Source organism: Anarhichas minor, unplaced genomic scaffold, assembly GCF_050575085.1.
Source record: "Anarhichas minor isolate MPS153535 unplaced genomic scaffold, ASM5057508v1 ptg000025l, whole genome shotgun sequence".
NCBI lineage: Eukaryota > Metazoa > Chordata > Actinopteri > Perciformes > Anarhichadidae > Anarhichas > Anarhichas minor.
Window position 1 is genome coordinate 11,979,082 of NW_027466471.1, and position 11,593 is coordinate 11,990,674.

The window sequence follows — 11,593 nt, forward strand, 5'->3', positions numbered from 1 at the left end:
GATAAATTAAACACCAAAGAGTGGTTTACATTTTTGCATTACCTTGTCATTTGCAAGTGCCTTCATAATTTCAAGTTTTGATCATACAAATACATTTTACAATCAACTCTTAGGACTATAAGACACAAAAGGTGACGGTGGTTAAAAACATTTCACGGTAACAATATATAGTGTTGATTGTAAAATGTATTTTACATATTTATGATAGATATGCATGAGGTTGGTAAATATGGCAAGTCAAATTTAATAAGACACAGTAAACACGGATGTGCGCGCATGCTGTACAACAAAAACATGTAATAGAAAAAGCGAGCAGCTTTTTTAATACAGGCGGATAAACGGGCGACCCTTCAGCTGGGTCCTTCACAGCCTCTTCCACGCATCTGCGCATGTCGAACAACACGTGCGTCTGCTTGGCTTGGACATAGCGAACGTTGTGTTCCCCTCGTGCCTGCGTAATTTGTAGACAATTCAATTTACCTGAACCAGTGTGGAGTGTCAGATACTATTTTTAAATGGGAGGTCTTCAGAAGAAAAAGGTAAGAGTTGTCGTCGCGCTAATGTCAGGCTCAGGCACATTAACTCACGTAGCAGCCTGGCTAATGTGAGCTAGCTAGCTAACGGAGCTAGCCGAAGTTTGTTTGTCTGAAACGGTGACGTTAGAATGTGTTGGTTAGAGATCAGCGGTTTAGTTCAAAGCATTTAGATAACTTAACTATGAATTAAAGTAATGTGACTCGTGTGAATAACGGTGATGTGGTCGTCTGTCCTTGTTTTCCAGTATGAGAGGGGCTCTGTCACCAACTACATCACCAGAAACAAAGCTCGCAAGAAGTTACAGCTGAGCCTCCCAGACTTCAGGTAACCTCACTGGTTTGATTGTATTGTAGAATTGGACGATATGGACACAATCATGGTGCACATCATTTCATATACACTCACTTTATTAGGTGCACACAGTTAACACGAATGCAACCGTTCTGTAATGTATCCTACTTTCATGAAGGTCTACACTTTCCTTTTTAAATGTTCAAACTGTTAGAAATGTGTTGATTCAAGTTTATGGTCACTTTGATGTCTTTAGTTTGATGCTGATGATTTGTGTTAGATACTAAGAGATTTTTACAATTTTATTAAATTAATATTTTGTCCCTTTCATTTATATCTACGGTACACAAAGTCAGCGTTAAACAATAGAGTTCAAAGGCACCATTAATGTTCTCATACAACCAGAGATGTTTAGGGGATTTTAACAGGTATAAACAGTAAAAAAAAAAAAAAAAGATGGTTGACAACAATTATTTTCACAAATTATTAATCTGGAGACAATATTAGTTGGAAAATGCGGACAAATTCCTACTCAACTCAAAATGATGTGTTCAAATTGCTTGTTTTTATTTTTTTAATCTAGGGAATTTAACGTCTGGAACCAGATTAGATTATATTTGTTTGATAATGACAGCTAATCAGTTATCATAATTATTAAAAAACATTATGTCACAACTAGTGCTGGGCAACGATTAAAATATTTAATCGCGATTAAACGCATGGATTTTTTGCGATTAATCGCATTGTTATGGCAAAGTTCAATAATGAATTCAAAAGTAGTGTATTGCGCACTTTTATTTTTAAAGTACTGCTATATGAACAAAAGGGCAATACCATTTGGTTCACGAGATGCAGGTAGCATGTTTTATACTTAATGTGAATATAATTCATACTTTGTTGGCATCTTATTCTGAAAACCGGATGTTCGTCTGAAGAAACCGGATGTTGTCTCACGTTAATCTTTCCGCTTACTTTCAAAGTCCTTCGCTCGCTCCCGATCTGTGCCGTTTAAATGCGTTTACCGTGAATTTCAGCATATAGGTGCACTAACATGTAAGTGTCTGCTGAGTTGACCACGGAGATCTGAGTGTCTGCTGACTTTACCGCAGCGATGTCCAGTAGTCTCCAGGGAGAGCAACAGCTGGTGCAGCTTCTCTCTTTATTTCTGCCCCCGACCAGAAGCGGAAGTCGCCTTTTCTCTACGGCAACCCTGAAGGGACATCATATCTCCAATACAAAACGATAAACATGAGACTGTTACATGAGTCTGTTACAATATCCCACTGTTCTTGTCATCCTCTTGTTGTTATGTCTATGTATTGTCTCTTGTCTTTCAATAAAAAAAATTTTTTTTAATGCGTTAACGTGCGATAAAATAATTGTCGGCGTTAATTAATGAATGCGTTAACGCCAAAATTAACGCGTTAACTTGCCCAGCACTAGTCACAACATCTAAACCTACTCTTAAGCACATACGATTGTTGAGAATCGGGCGCCTGACTGGCAAGTCACACCCAAACAGCAGACATGTCACAGACAAATAACCTTTCTCCGATTTTCAGGCGACTGTGCATCCTTAAAGGCATCTACCCTCATGAGCCCAAGCACAAGAAGAAGGTGAACAAGGGATCCACAGCCGCGAGGACCTTCTACCTGATCAAAGACATCCGCTTTCTGCTGCACGAGCCGATCGTTGGCAAGTTCAGAGACTACAAGGTATCGCATCCATGTGTCAAGTTCAACTCAATTATATGAACATGCTTATGAGAAAGTTTGTTTGGAAAAGGATCATAATTGAACTGTGTTTAATTGAATTTCTGCAGTAATGTTAGAAAATGTGAACACTCTCATCGTCCAAAAACAGGTATTTGTACGCAAACTTAAGAAGGCTTATGGAAAAACCGAATGGACTGCTGTGGAGAGACTGAAGGAGAACAAGCCGGCCTATAAACTGGACCACATCGTCAAAGAAAGGTGAGACGGGTTACAATACAAAGTACAAATGAATTCATTTTATTAAGCTTTTTTTAAATCAACATATCAAGTATAATATGTTCAGGCTGTGTCCTCACTGCTGCTCCTGTTTGTGGCAGGTACCCCTCCTTCATCGATGCTCTCCGTGACATCGACGATGCGCTCTGCATGGGCTTCCTCTTCTCCACCTTCGCCCGAACAGGAAAATGCCACGTTCAGACAATCCAGCTGTGCAGACGCCTCACTGTGGAATGGATGAACTATGTGATCGCATCCCGTTCTCTCAGAAAGGTGCCACTTCGCACAGCAACCATTTTTATTTGTTCTACGTAAAAATAAAAAGGGGCCGTTTTGTGATATTTATTGAGTTGATTGACCTCTGTTCTGTAAGGAACTAAACTCTCGTCTGCTCCTGACAGGTTTTCATCTCCATCAAGGGAATATATTACCAAGCGGAGGTGATGGGACAGCTCGTTACATGGCTGGTGCCATATCAGTTCTCCCATGATGTGAGTAAATGATGGAATGCAGTCCTTGGTGATTATGCAAACATTCAGCGGGGACTTTTTATTAAAGGGATACACTGGAGGTTGACACAGCTCTGTCAGTATTTGGACTCCATAAGTCAACCAGCAGTGTTGCTGTCGAACACAAAACATACTTCAGTCTGTGTTGTGATGGAGTCGCTCTGTTGTGTAAACGGCGGCCGTTGAAAGGAGTTCACTGGCGGCCCTGAGGTCTTTGTGTGCTCCAGGGATTAGACATTATTCTTTAGTGTTTGCACTCGTGTTCATTCATTTTACCACAGAGACCGAGTCATACTCAGTTTTTTTTCCCTTTCAGCACCCAACCGATGTTGACTACAGAGTAATGGCAACTTTCACAGAGCTGTACACCACTCTGCTGGGCTTCATCAACTTCAGACTCTACCATTCCCTCAACCTGGTCTACCCACCAAAGGTATCCTGGACTCTGAAACCATCCCACAGGGTTTTCTCTATATATGGACTTAGTATTTTTAATGCCTTATTTATCTTACACTTAATTGTGGGTGGTCGGTATAGACCAAATTTGTACTGCAATATTTGTTACAGTATTATAGTTATTGTTAGTCAAATTCACATTCATCACGTTGATTCAAGTGGCTATATATGGCCTATAAATATGAATATTGTGAAGTATCTAAAATTGTGATGGTTTGGAGTTCATAACCGTTTGGTTGTAGGATTAATGTGGTCACCTGTTGGTACACCTGCACTGTGTTAATGTCATCCCTCCTTTTGCAGCTGGACATAAAAGCAGAGTCTGAGCTGAAGGAAGAGGATGATGAGGACTATGCCATGAATTCAGAGAGCTACCTTGAGGTGAGGCTGTTTATCTTGAACCATTCTAAAGGATCACTCTTACTTCTAGTGGTATTCAACCATACAGATAGCTTTGCTTTTATTTGTTATATCCATTTCTTACATTTTGGCCAACACTGGTGGCTGGACAAAAAGGTTTTTTGGAACTGGAACAAGATGCAGTGCATGTACTGTTGTCTTTTTGTCAAACCTACATTAATATTCTCCTCATTGTGATTGTCTTGTATCACTTTAAGACACACTTCGCTATTGTTATGCATTACCTAGTAAACGCACTCATTACAAGCCAATCCATTAAATTACTGAACATGTAAACACCTGATTGGGAGTTCAGACCCAACACTAGAACCTGCTGAGCTGCATTTTCCAGATTATGTGAAAAGATTACGAGCAGGAAAGATTTTAAACAAGATATCTTACCATCGTTTAACATGTTACAACAATAACCAGTTAGAGTAGAATTAACCCGTTCCTGTTACGAAGGATACAACCAGGAATGTGAGCCTGCACATGATTATCTACCTGCTCATGATGATGGCACATTCTGTTGTAGCAACGGCTTTGCCAGGTTCTATATATATAAATTGATTTTGGTTCTTTGTTGACACACCTCTGTGGCCTCATTCAAATGAATGAGCATTGTTTTTGATGCATGCAAATGTCTGTATGAACTCTGCTTTGTTCTCTTTGATAACATCTAGTGGTTTGATTGTTTCTCTGCAAGATGGGACTTCATTATACCCGACGCAAAGCAGGGTTTCTACACACAAAACGGCATTACTAGCAGCAATTGTTTTGAAGTGATGAGATCTTAATAAATAGTGAACTACAAGTTCTTCTGGACATTATCAAAGATATTGTTTCTTTAACTGAACTGTTACTTTTTTTTTTAATGTGGTTATTCACAGTAATGCTGTGTAAGTATAAATATCAAAATTCGGGATTGTTGAACTAAGCCGATGGTTTTTTGGCTGTGCAGAAACTGTCCTCCCTGAGTACCAGTCTGGCACGGGTTGTTTCCACTGCAGAAGAGGAGGAGGCTGAACTCGACAAGTTTCCTGTCGAAGAGGTAAGAAAATATGATCTATTCACAAAATATGATTAGCTGTCATAGTCATGGTAGTGAGAAAAGTCTTATGAACAGTTGACAAACTAATTGGTCTCTGAAGGCAGAAGTGAGGGTTCACATATGTTTGTCTGAGGTGTCAAAGCTGATGGAGGTGTGAGACTGGGGATTACTGCTGCACGCTTGGTTACCAAGGACGATATGCTTTTCAGATTGGAAAGCTTGTTGTGCCCAAACAGGGTTTTACAGGAACTCCAAAACCATTTTCCGAACTCAAAACTTATTCTGCATTTCAACAACATGAGTCCAGTTGTTTGTCAGATTGGTAACTTTCTAACAGCCCAGAAAATATCACGATGATCTTCCCTGCTGTTACGTGTACATCATTCTGTTAGACATTGCGCAACCGTGAATTCAAAGAACTAGTCAACGACTCCAAAAAACAGTGACTTTTTAATCCTCCAGTCTGTACAAAGTACCAAATGTTTTCTTTGAACTGCTTTTCGTCAGGAGGACTTGGAGACGATGGAGGCCAGGGAGAAGGAGCAGAAACAGCAGGAAGCTCAGAAGAAGCTTTTTGAGGGGATCAAGCTGTTCCTCAACAGAGAAGTGCCCAGAGAGTCGCTGGCTTTTCTCATCAGGTGAACAAGAGCTGCTGCAGTGAAACTCACAGAAAAATCAAAGGCAGTTTTTACAAGAAAAGATAAAAACACCTTCTGTATAAACCTCAAACTGATGCACAGCTGCTTTTCTATCTTCTGCGTGTTGCCTTCCAGGTGTTTCGGTGGTGAAGTGTCCTGGGACAAGTCTGTTTGCATCGGCAGCACGTACAAGGTGACGGATGAAACCATCACGCATCAAATTGTTGACAGACCCAACATCGACAAACAGTATATCAACAGGTAAAACAAGGTTCTTCTTGACTTTCAAAGGTGAACAACACATCACACCATTTTATACAACCAATTTACAAACTAATACATGTCGATGTACAAAAGCATATAAATTGATTTAAGCCATACATTATTCCCACTGTTATTCATTGTCTTTAGCCATCTTTAAATACTGTAAAAGGTGCAACATCTACAAATAATTTATTCATGAATTGACACTAGTTTATAGTGAACCATAGCTGTTATTTTTACTACACTAGCGTTGTAAACTCTGATCAGCATGCATTATGATCACGTGCAATGCAAAATTACTTTTCCACTGTCTGACAGTGGACATCTGTTATATTTATTTTAAAAATGTAACTGAAGTGACAGAACTAAAACCAATTAATGTCATTGCTGCATTATCAGACCCATTATGTCTTAGTGATGCCTTCAGATAAAGTCCTAGTTTCACAATTGCATATGCTGCACATGCAGGACTAGTAAACAGTTGAACAGAATGAAACGTGCATTTTTGCAAATCTCAATGCAATAAAGATGAGTTTACTTCTGTCTCCTAAATGCAGGAAGTCTCTACTGATTGTGCTTCTCTTTCCTCGTGTATTACCATCTCCTCTACAGTGCTTCCTTTCAGAGGTCTTTCCGCTCTTTCCTCAAAGCAGCCCTGTTCTTCACCGTGATTGACAGACCCTGTCGTCTTTATTCATCCTGCTTTGCATTTTTAAATGGTCACGTCAACTCCATCATGTCTGCCAACTCGTCACATATTTCTTCGGCAGAGAGGAAAAATGCTCCCCATGTATAGTGTTGAGATGTGCACTGTTTTACCATGATCCTCTTTGTTTTAGGTACTACATCCAGCCCCAGTGGGTGTATGATTGTGTCAATGCTAAACTCCTTCTGCCTGTGGAGGACTACTTCCTTGGAGTGACTCTGCCCCCCCACCTCTCTCCCTTCGTGGAGGAGAAAGACGGAGACTACGTGCCCCCTGAAAAGCTAAAGATCATGGCCCTACAGCGAGGAGAGAAACCCGGTATGAACCCAAGCGTCTTTCACACTGTGTGCTTATAGAAACGTTTACTCTTTTTATTGTTTTACAACATTGAATCACAGTGAGTACAGTTGGGATGTAGGTGTATTTTACCTTCAATCAATGGCCACACCTGGATTACACACGGGTGCATCATAGAAGATGAATACATGTGAAATCTGTTATGTTCTGTTTGATATTTGTGATGCTTTTACATCAATTTATAGAGTTTTGATAATAAAAGATATATTTTCTATATCAAAGTCCTAATTGGGGGGGGGGGGGGCACAATAATTCAGAGACCGTTTTTCATATTTTACTTCCATCACAGCCAATGAACAGGAGGAAGAGGAGGAAGAAGAAGAGGAAGATGATGAAGAGGAGGAGGAAGAAAATGAAGACGAGGACGATGATGAAGAGGTGGAGGAGAAGAATCTGAAGAAGATGGAAGAACAAAGATCCCAGGGCAAAGTAAGACACGTTTGATCCTTTTTATTTTCCATTTGTTTTTATAAACTGTTTTTTGTGAACCTTTCATCAACGCCTCTCTTTCTCTTAGTCTCTGCCGGTCAAAGTGACGGCTGGTAAAGTGAAGGTGGACAACCCGGCCCGCTTGGAGCAGGAGGAGAAGGCAGAGGAGAAACGTCTGGCCATCATGATGATGAAGAAAAAGGAGAAGTACCTCTACGACAAGATCATGTTCGGAAAGAAGAGGAAAATCCGAGAGGTTTGTTCTGTTTTATTATTGATTGAATATGGATTCGCGTTTAGATAATACAGTTTGAATAGATAACATTCTTACATTTTTAACATTGGCTCCTTTGTTTTCAGTATCGGACATCTTATCTTGTTAAACAGCATTCTATAGCGGTGGTGTGTAGAGTCCGTTGAAGCCCAGTGATAACCCCGGAGTTCACTGACCTCTAAAATGCCTTTCTGCTGTCACTGTCTCTTCACAGGTGAACAAGCTGACTGCCAAGAGGAAGGCCCACGATGATGCTGAGAAGTCAAAGAAGAAGAAGACCAGAAAATGACTCGTCTGATGATGCATTTGTCAGACAGACTTTATGTATTTAAATTCGTGAGGTAGAGAGTATTACAGGTTGACATGTCCTCAAACCTGTAAGTGTATTAGAGAGCTCTGTGGGTGAGTTCCATGCACCATGATGTGCATTGACCTTTGCATAATTTCAAGCTGAAATGCAGGATGTGGCAATGCTAATTGTGTAATTATTCATGTAAAAGTTTGACTTTATGTTGTTTGTATGAACTGTTCTATATTACACAAGATATTTCTTACATTTTATTGTATAATCTGTGCTTGAAACTGTCTGTATTAAAGTAAAACCCCCAAAGTATTAAGCCCGTTACTTGTGATCTTGCAACATTAGGGTTTCTTACTTGCTCAGTTACAGTACACTGCACACCTGGGTGGCGTATTACAGATCAAGCAAGCAGTGAGTCTGCGTGTCACTTCCCACAGCTGTGTATGGATCAGAAGAGATGCTCAAAACAATGTGAAAATACAGTTTGTCCCACAAGAACACGTATGTGCAGTGGGCTGAGCTCACTGTGCTGTTAGTGGGTCGTTTTGAGCGACGTGTCCGCACGTGGGACGGTGGGCGTTGATGACGAAGGAGCATAAGCCCCTCTGCCCTCTCGAGACGCTGCTGTGATCGTGGCGGGCCAAAGGCCAGGCCAGTCATGCCCCCCGCTCTCCTCAATCGCCTCATTCAGTTTGTGACACTCCATGCCTTCTCTCACCCTGATCTGCATTCCACGCATGCCCACCCAGTCCGGTTCTCAGCCTGGCACTCTGGCTGCCTGTGGGCTGAGGCACACCCTGCTCAACAAAAGCAGCAGTGTCGTTTCTGAGCGTGTGGGATGAGCAGCACGAATCCAGAGCGCTTTCCAAGAGTCAGGGCTCGAACGCAGAGAGAGAGAGAGAGACAGCTCACACGTACTGTAATGGATGAAACGTTTTGACCACATATTGCTACATCCTGCCTAGCAGAGCCAGATGGACTTGTTAATTGGATTGAATGTTCATTTCATTCTCTCTTGAAATGTCTGCTATCTTGCACAATAGATTGTATTGAGAGTGGCACCTTAACTTGTATCATAACTTGCAGGTCACAAGAGTTAAACTATTGATAGATTTTAATGCATACATTACAGAAAAAGATGGGATTAATAATTAATAATTAGATATTTTAAAACGCATACAGTATTGTCACGAGACAATCCAGGCTGTATATGAGTATCTGTTTAGTCTAATCTGTCGTGCAAATAACTGTCATATCTGTCCTGTGTACATCCCTCATATAGAATGACTAGACCGCTTGCTTAATAAGCATTTCAGACAATACAGACAGTGGTTTTGGTCTAGTGGTACAATTAGAGCCTTTGTGCTTTTTATGCCATTTTCACCCAACCTATCAGCTTTCAGCTCAGACTCAAGTGTCAACAATCAATAGCCCTCTGTGTGTAATCACAGAATGGGGACTATACAGCCTCTCTCCCGTTCTCCATCTCACTCCCCTCCTAAGTTATACTCCCTGACAAGTGCACGCCCCCCTGACAGAGACACTGACGTCACAGGTGCTTCGACGAGCCTCCCTGTAGGGCTTTATTCAGCAAGATCAGTTTTTGGAGTTGATAGTTTAGGGGGAGGCGGCAGGTGTTCATGCAGGAAGAGGAGAAGAGGAGCAGCAACCACATGAGTGAGCTCCGTCGCACTGCATGAGATGAAGGGAGTGCGGGACAGTGCCGAGTCTGAAACAATATGTGTATGTCAAGATCAGACATAAGAACTGCTGTAGGGGGGGGGGAGCAACTTTAATTAGTCATCTGGGACTGGATGCAAAGGAAGAGGACAATGCAGTTGGACAAGAAACACTTCCATTAGTTTCTCTTTGGACTTATGTATGAGGGTAAGAAATCCTCCAGTCCTTTGTTTGAATTACGCTTTTCTATCAAACTTTTTTTGTGCTTTGTAATATTGATAATGATCTAGAAAAACGAGATAGTTGAAACCTTGTGATACTTCCCAACACTGTCAGCGATGTCAATGTAGACAAAGAAAACAGTTACACATAATCCTAACTTCACTCGTAAAATGACATCACTCCTGATGTAGTTCCTATTGTACCAGAACAACAAATAAATCAGAGTTTGGTGTGCACCCATACAAAGCTGCCTGCAGAAAGTCCTAATGATTAATAGGCTGGAGAACAATTCATTATAATGGATGAAGTTATACATTGTACAAGGACACACATTGAGGTCACATGAAAAACTTAAGCAAACAATGATTAAACGATATCAAAAATAACACTACCAAGTGTTTGTCCAATATGATCTCAGGTTTGAAGGTTACCGCTGGCATATCCTTTGAAGCAGGAGAGATAATAATGTCACTTAAATGTTCCTTCATTTGCAGGCTGAACTGTTCCACCTGAAACTATAGCCTCGTCCTCAAATGTCTCACAACAGAGTGGCTTCTGATGGCCGAGAGAAAGGGCTCTCACATGCCTCCATAATAGTCCCTTCATGGAGTCCAGACAAAGAGCAGAAATAGCTCTTAGCTGTGTTTGGAGAGTAATGTTTATGTAATGCTCTGATGATAAGATTGAACATAAAATGTAACTCTACAGGTCATAGGACCAAGGTGCACATAGTAACTAATCAACATGAAGGCCACGTCTACCTCAAGTCAACCCAAAGCTGGACTGAATCCAAAAATGAATAATAAATGACCCACCGGACACCAAATAAAGGACTATATACTTCGAACTAGGCTGGGATTCATTTTGGATTTCTCAAAAGGTAAAAAGGCTACCGTTACAATTCTTCGTGGATTCATTAAAACTCTGGTGTGTGATTTACAAACATGATCATGGACTAAAGTATTGTAACTTCAGTTACTGTCACTAAAATAAAAGGAGAGACATTCCCCCAAACACCATATCAGATTGTAGGCAACACACCTGGCTCCAAACATACAAATAAGAAAAACTGCAAACTTGCATTTGGTTTGATTTGAATTCTTTATCTCTCCCATTATTCTCCTCAGGTCCACTCAGATTAATGTTGTGATCCTGTGGAGGGGCCAGACCCACTGGGCTAAACTACCAAACTGTATATAAAGTATTTAAAAGAAGCTCCATATATACAGTAAGTCACAGGGGTCATTTACTGAAGAACAAATACTTTTATTTTTTTATACTTTACGTACATTTGGCTGATAACACTTCTGTACTTACTTTTTTTGTAATTTAACATTTTAGTTTTGGTACTTTTATTTAAGTTAAGGATCTGAACACTTCTTCCACCACTAGTTGTACCGTATAACATTATAATTCATCCAACCTAAACAACATTGAGGTAGCAAAGACTATTTTCTTTCTGTTTTTAAAGATGTTACCTAAATTAA

At 40.5% G+C, this 11,593-nt stretch overlaps 1 protein-coding gene across 1 annotated transcript; it reads left to right on the forward strand.

Annotated features, from left to right (window-relative positions):
• The first annotated feature begins 388 nt into the window (after positions 1-388).
• Positions 389-8,516, forward strand: pes (pescadillo). Its single transcript, XM_076099242.1, has 15 exons — positions 389-539; positions 782-861; positions 2,391-2,544; positions 2,693-2,802; positions 2,922-3,093; positions 3,222-3,311; positions 3,646-3,762; positions 4,089-4,166; positions 5,146-5,235; positions 5,743-5,873; positions 6,009-6,134; positions 6,977-7,161; positions 7,490-7,629; positions 7,718-7,885; positions 8,118-8,516. The coding sequence occupies exons 1-15, from the start codon at positions 516-518 to the stop codon at positions 8,190-8,192; spliced, it is 1,740 nt and encodes a 579-aa protein (XP_075955357.1). The 5' UTR covers positions 389-515; the 3' UTR covers positions 8,193-8,516.
• The last annotated feature ends 3,077 nt before the right edge of the window (positions 8,517-11,593 follow it).

Excerpts from the sequence above, each read along its gene's own strand:
- pes (XM_076099242.1), top strand. The coding sequence starts at position 516 with ATGGGAGGTCTTCAGAAGAAAAAG. Across the intron at positions 2,803-2,921 it reads GACCACATCGTCAAAGAAAG|GTACCCCTCCTTCATCGATG; the intron begins GTGAGACGGGTT and ends TGTTTGTGGCAG. Across the intron at positions 5,874-6,008 it reads TCGCTGGCTTTTCTCATCAG|GTGTTTCGGTGGTGAAGTGT; the intron begins GTGAACAAGAGC and ends GTTGCCTTCCAG.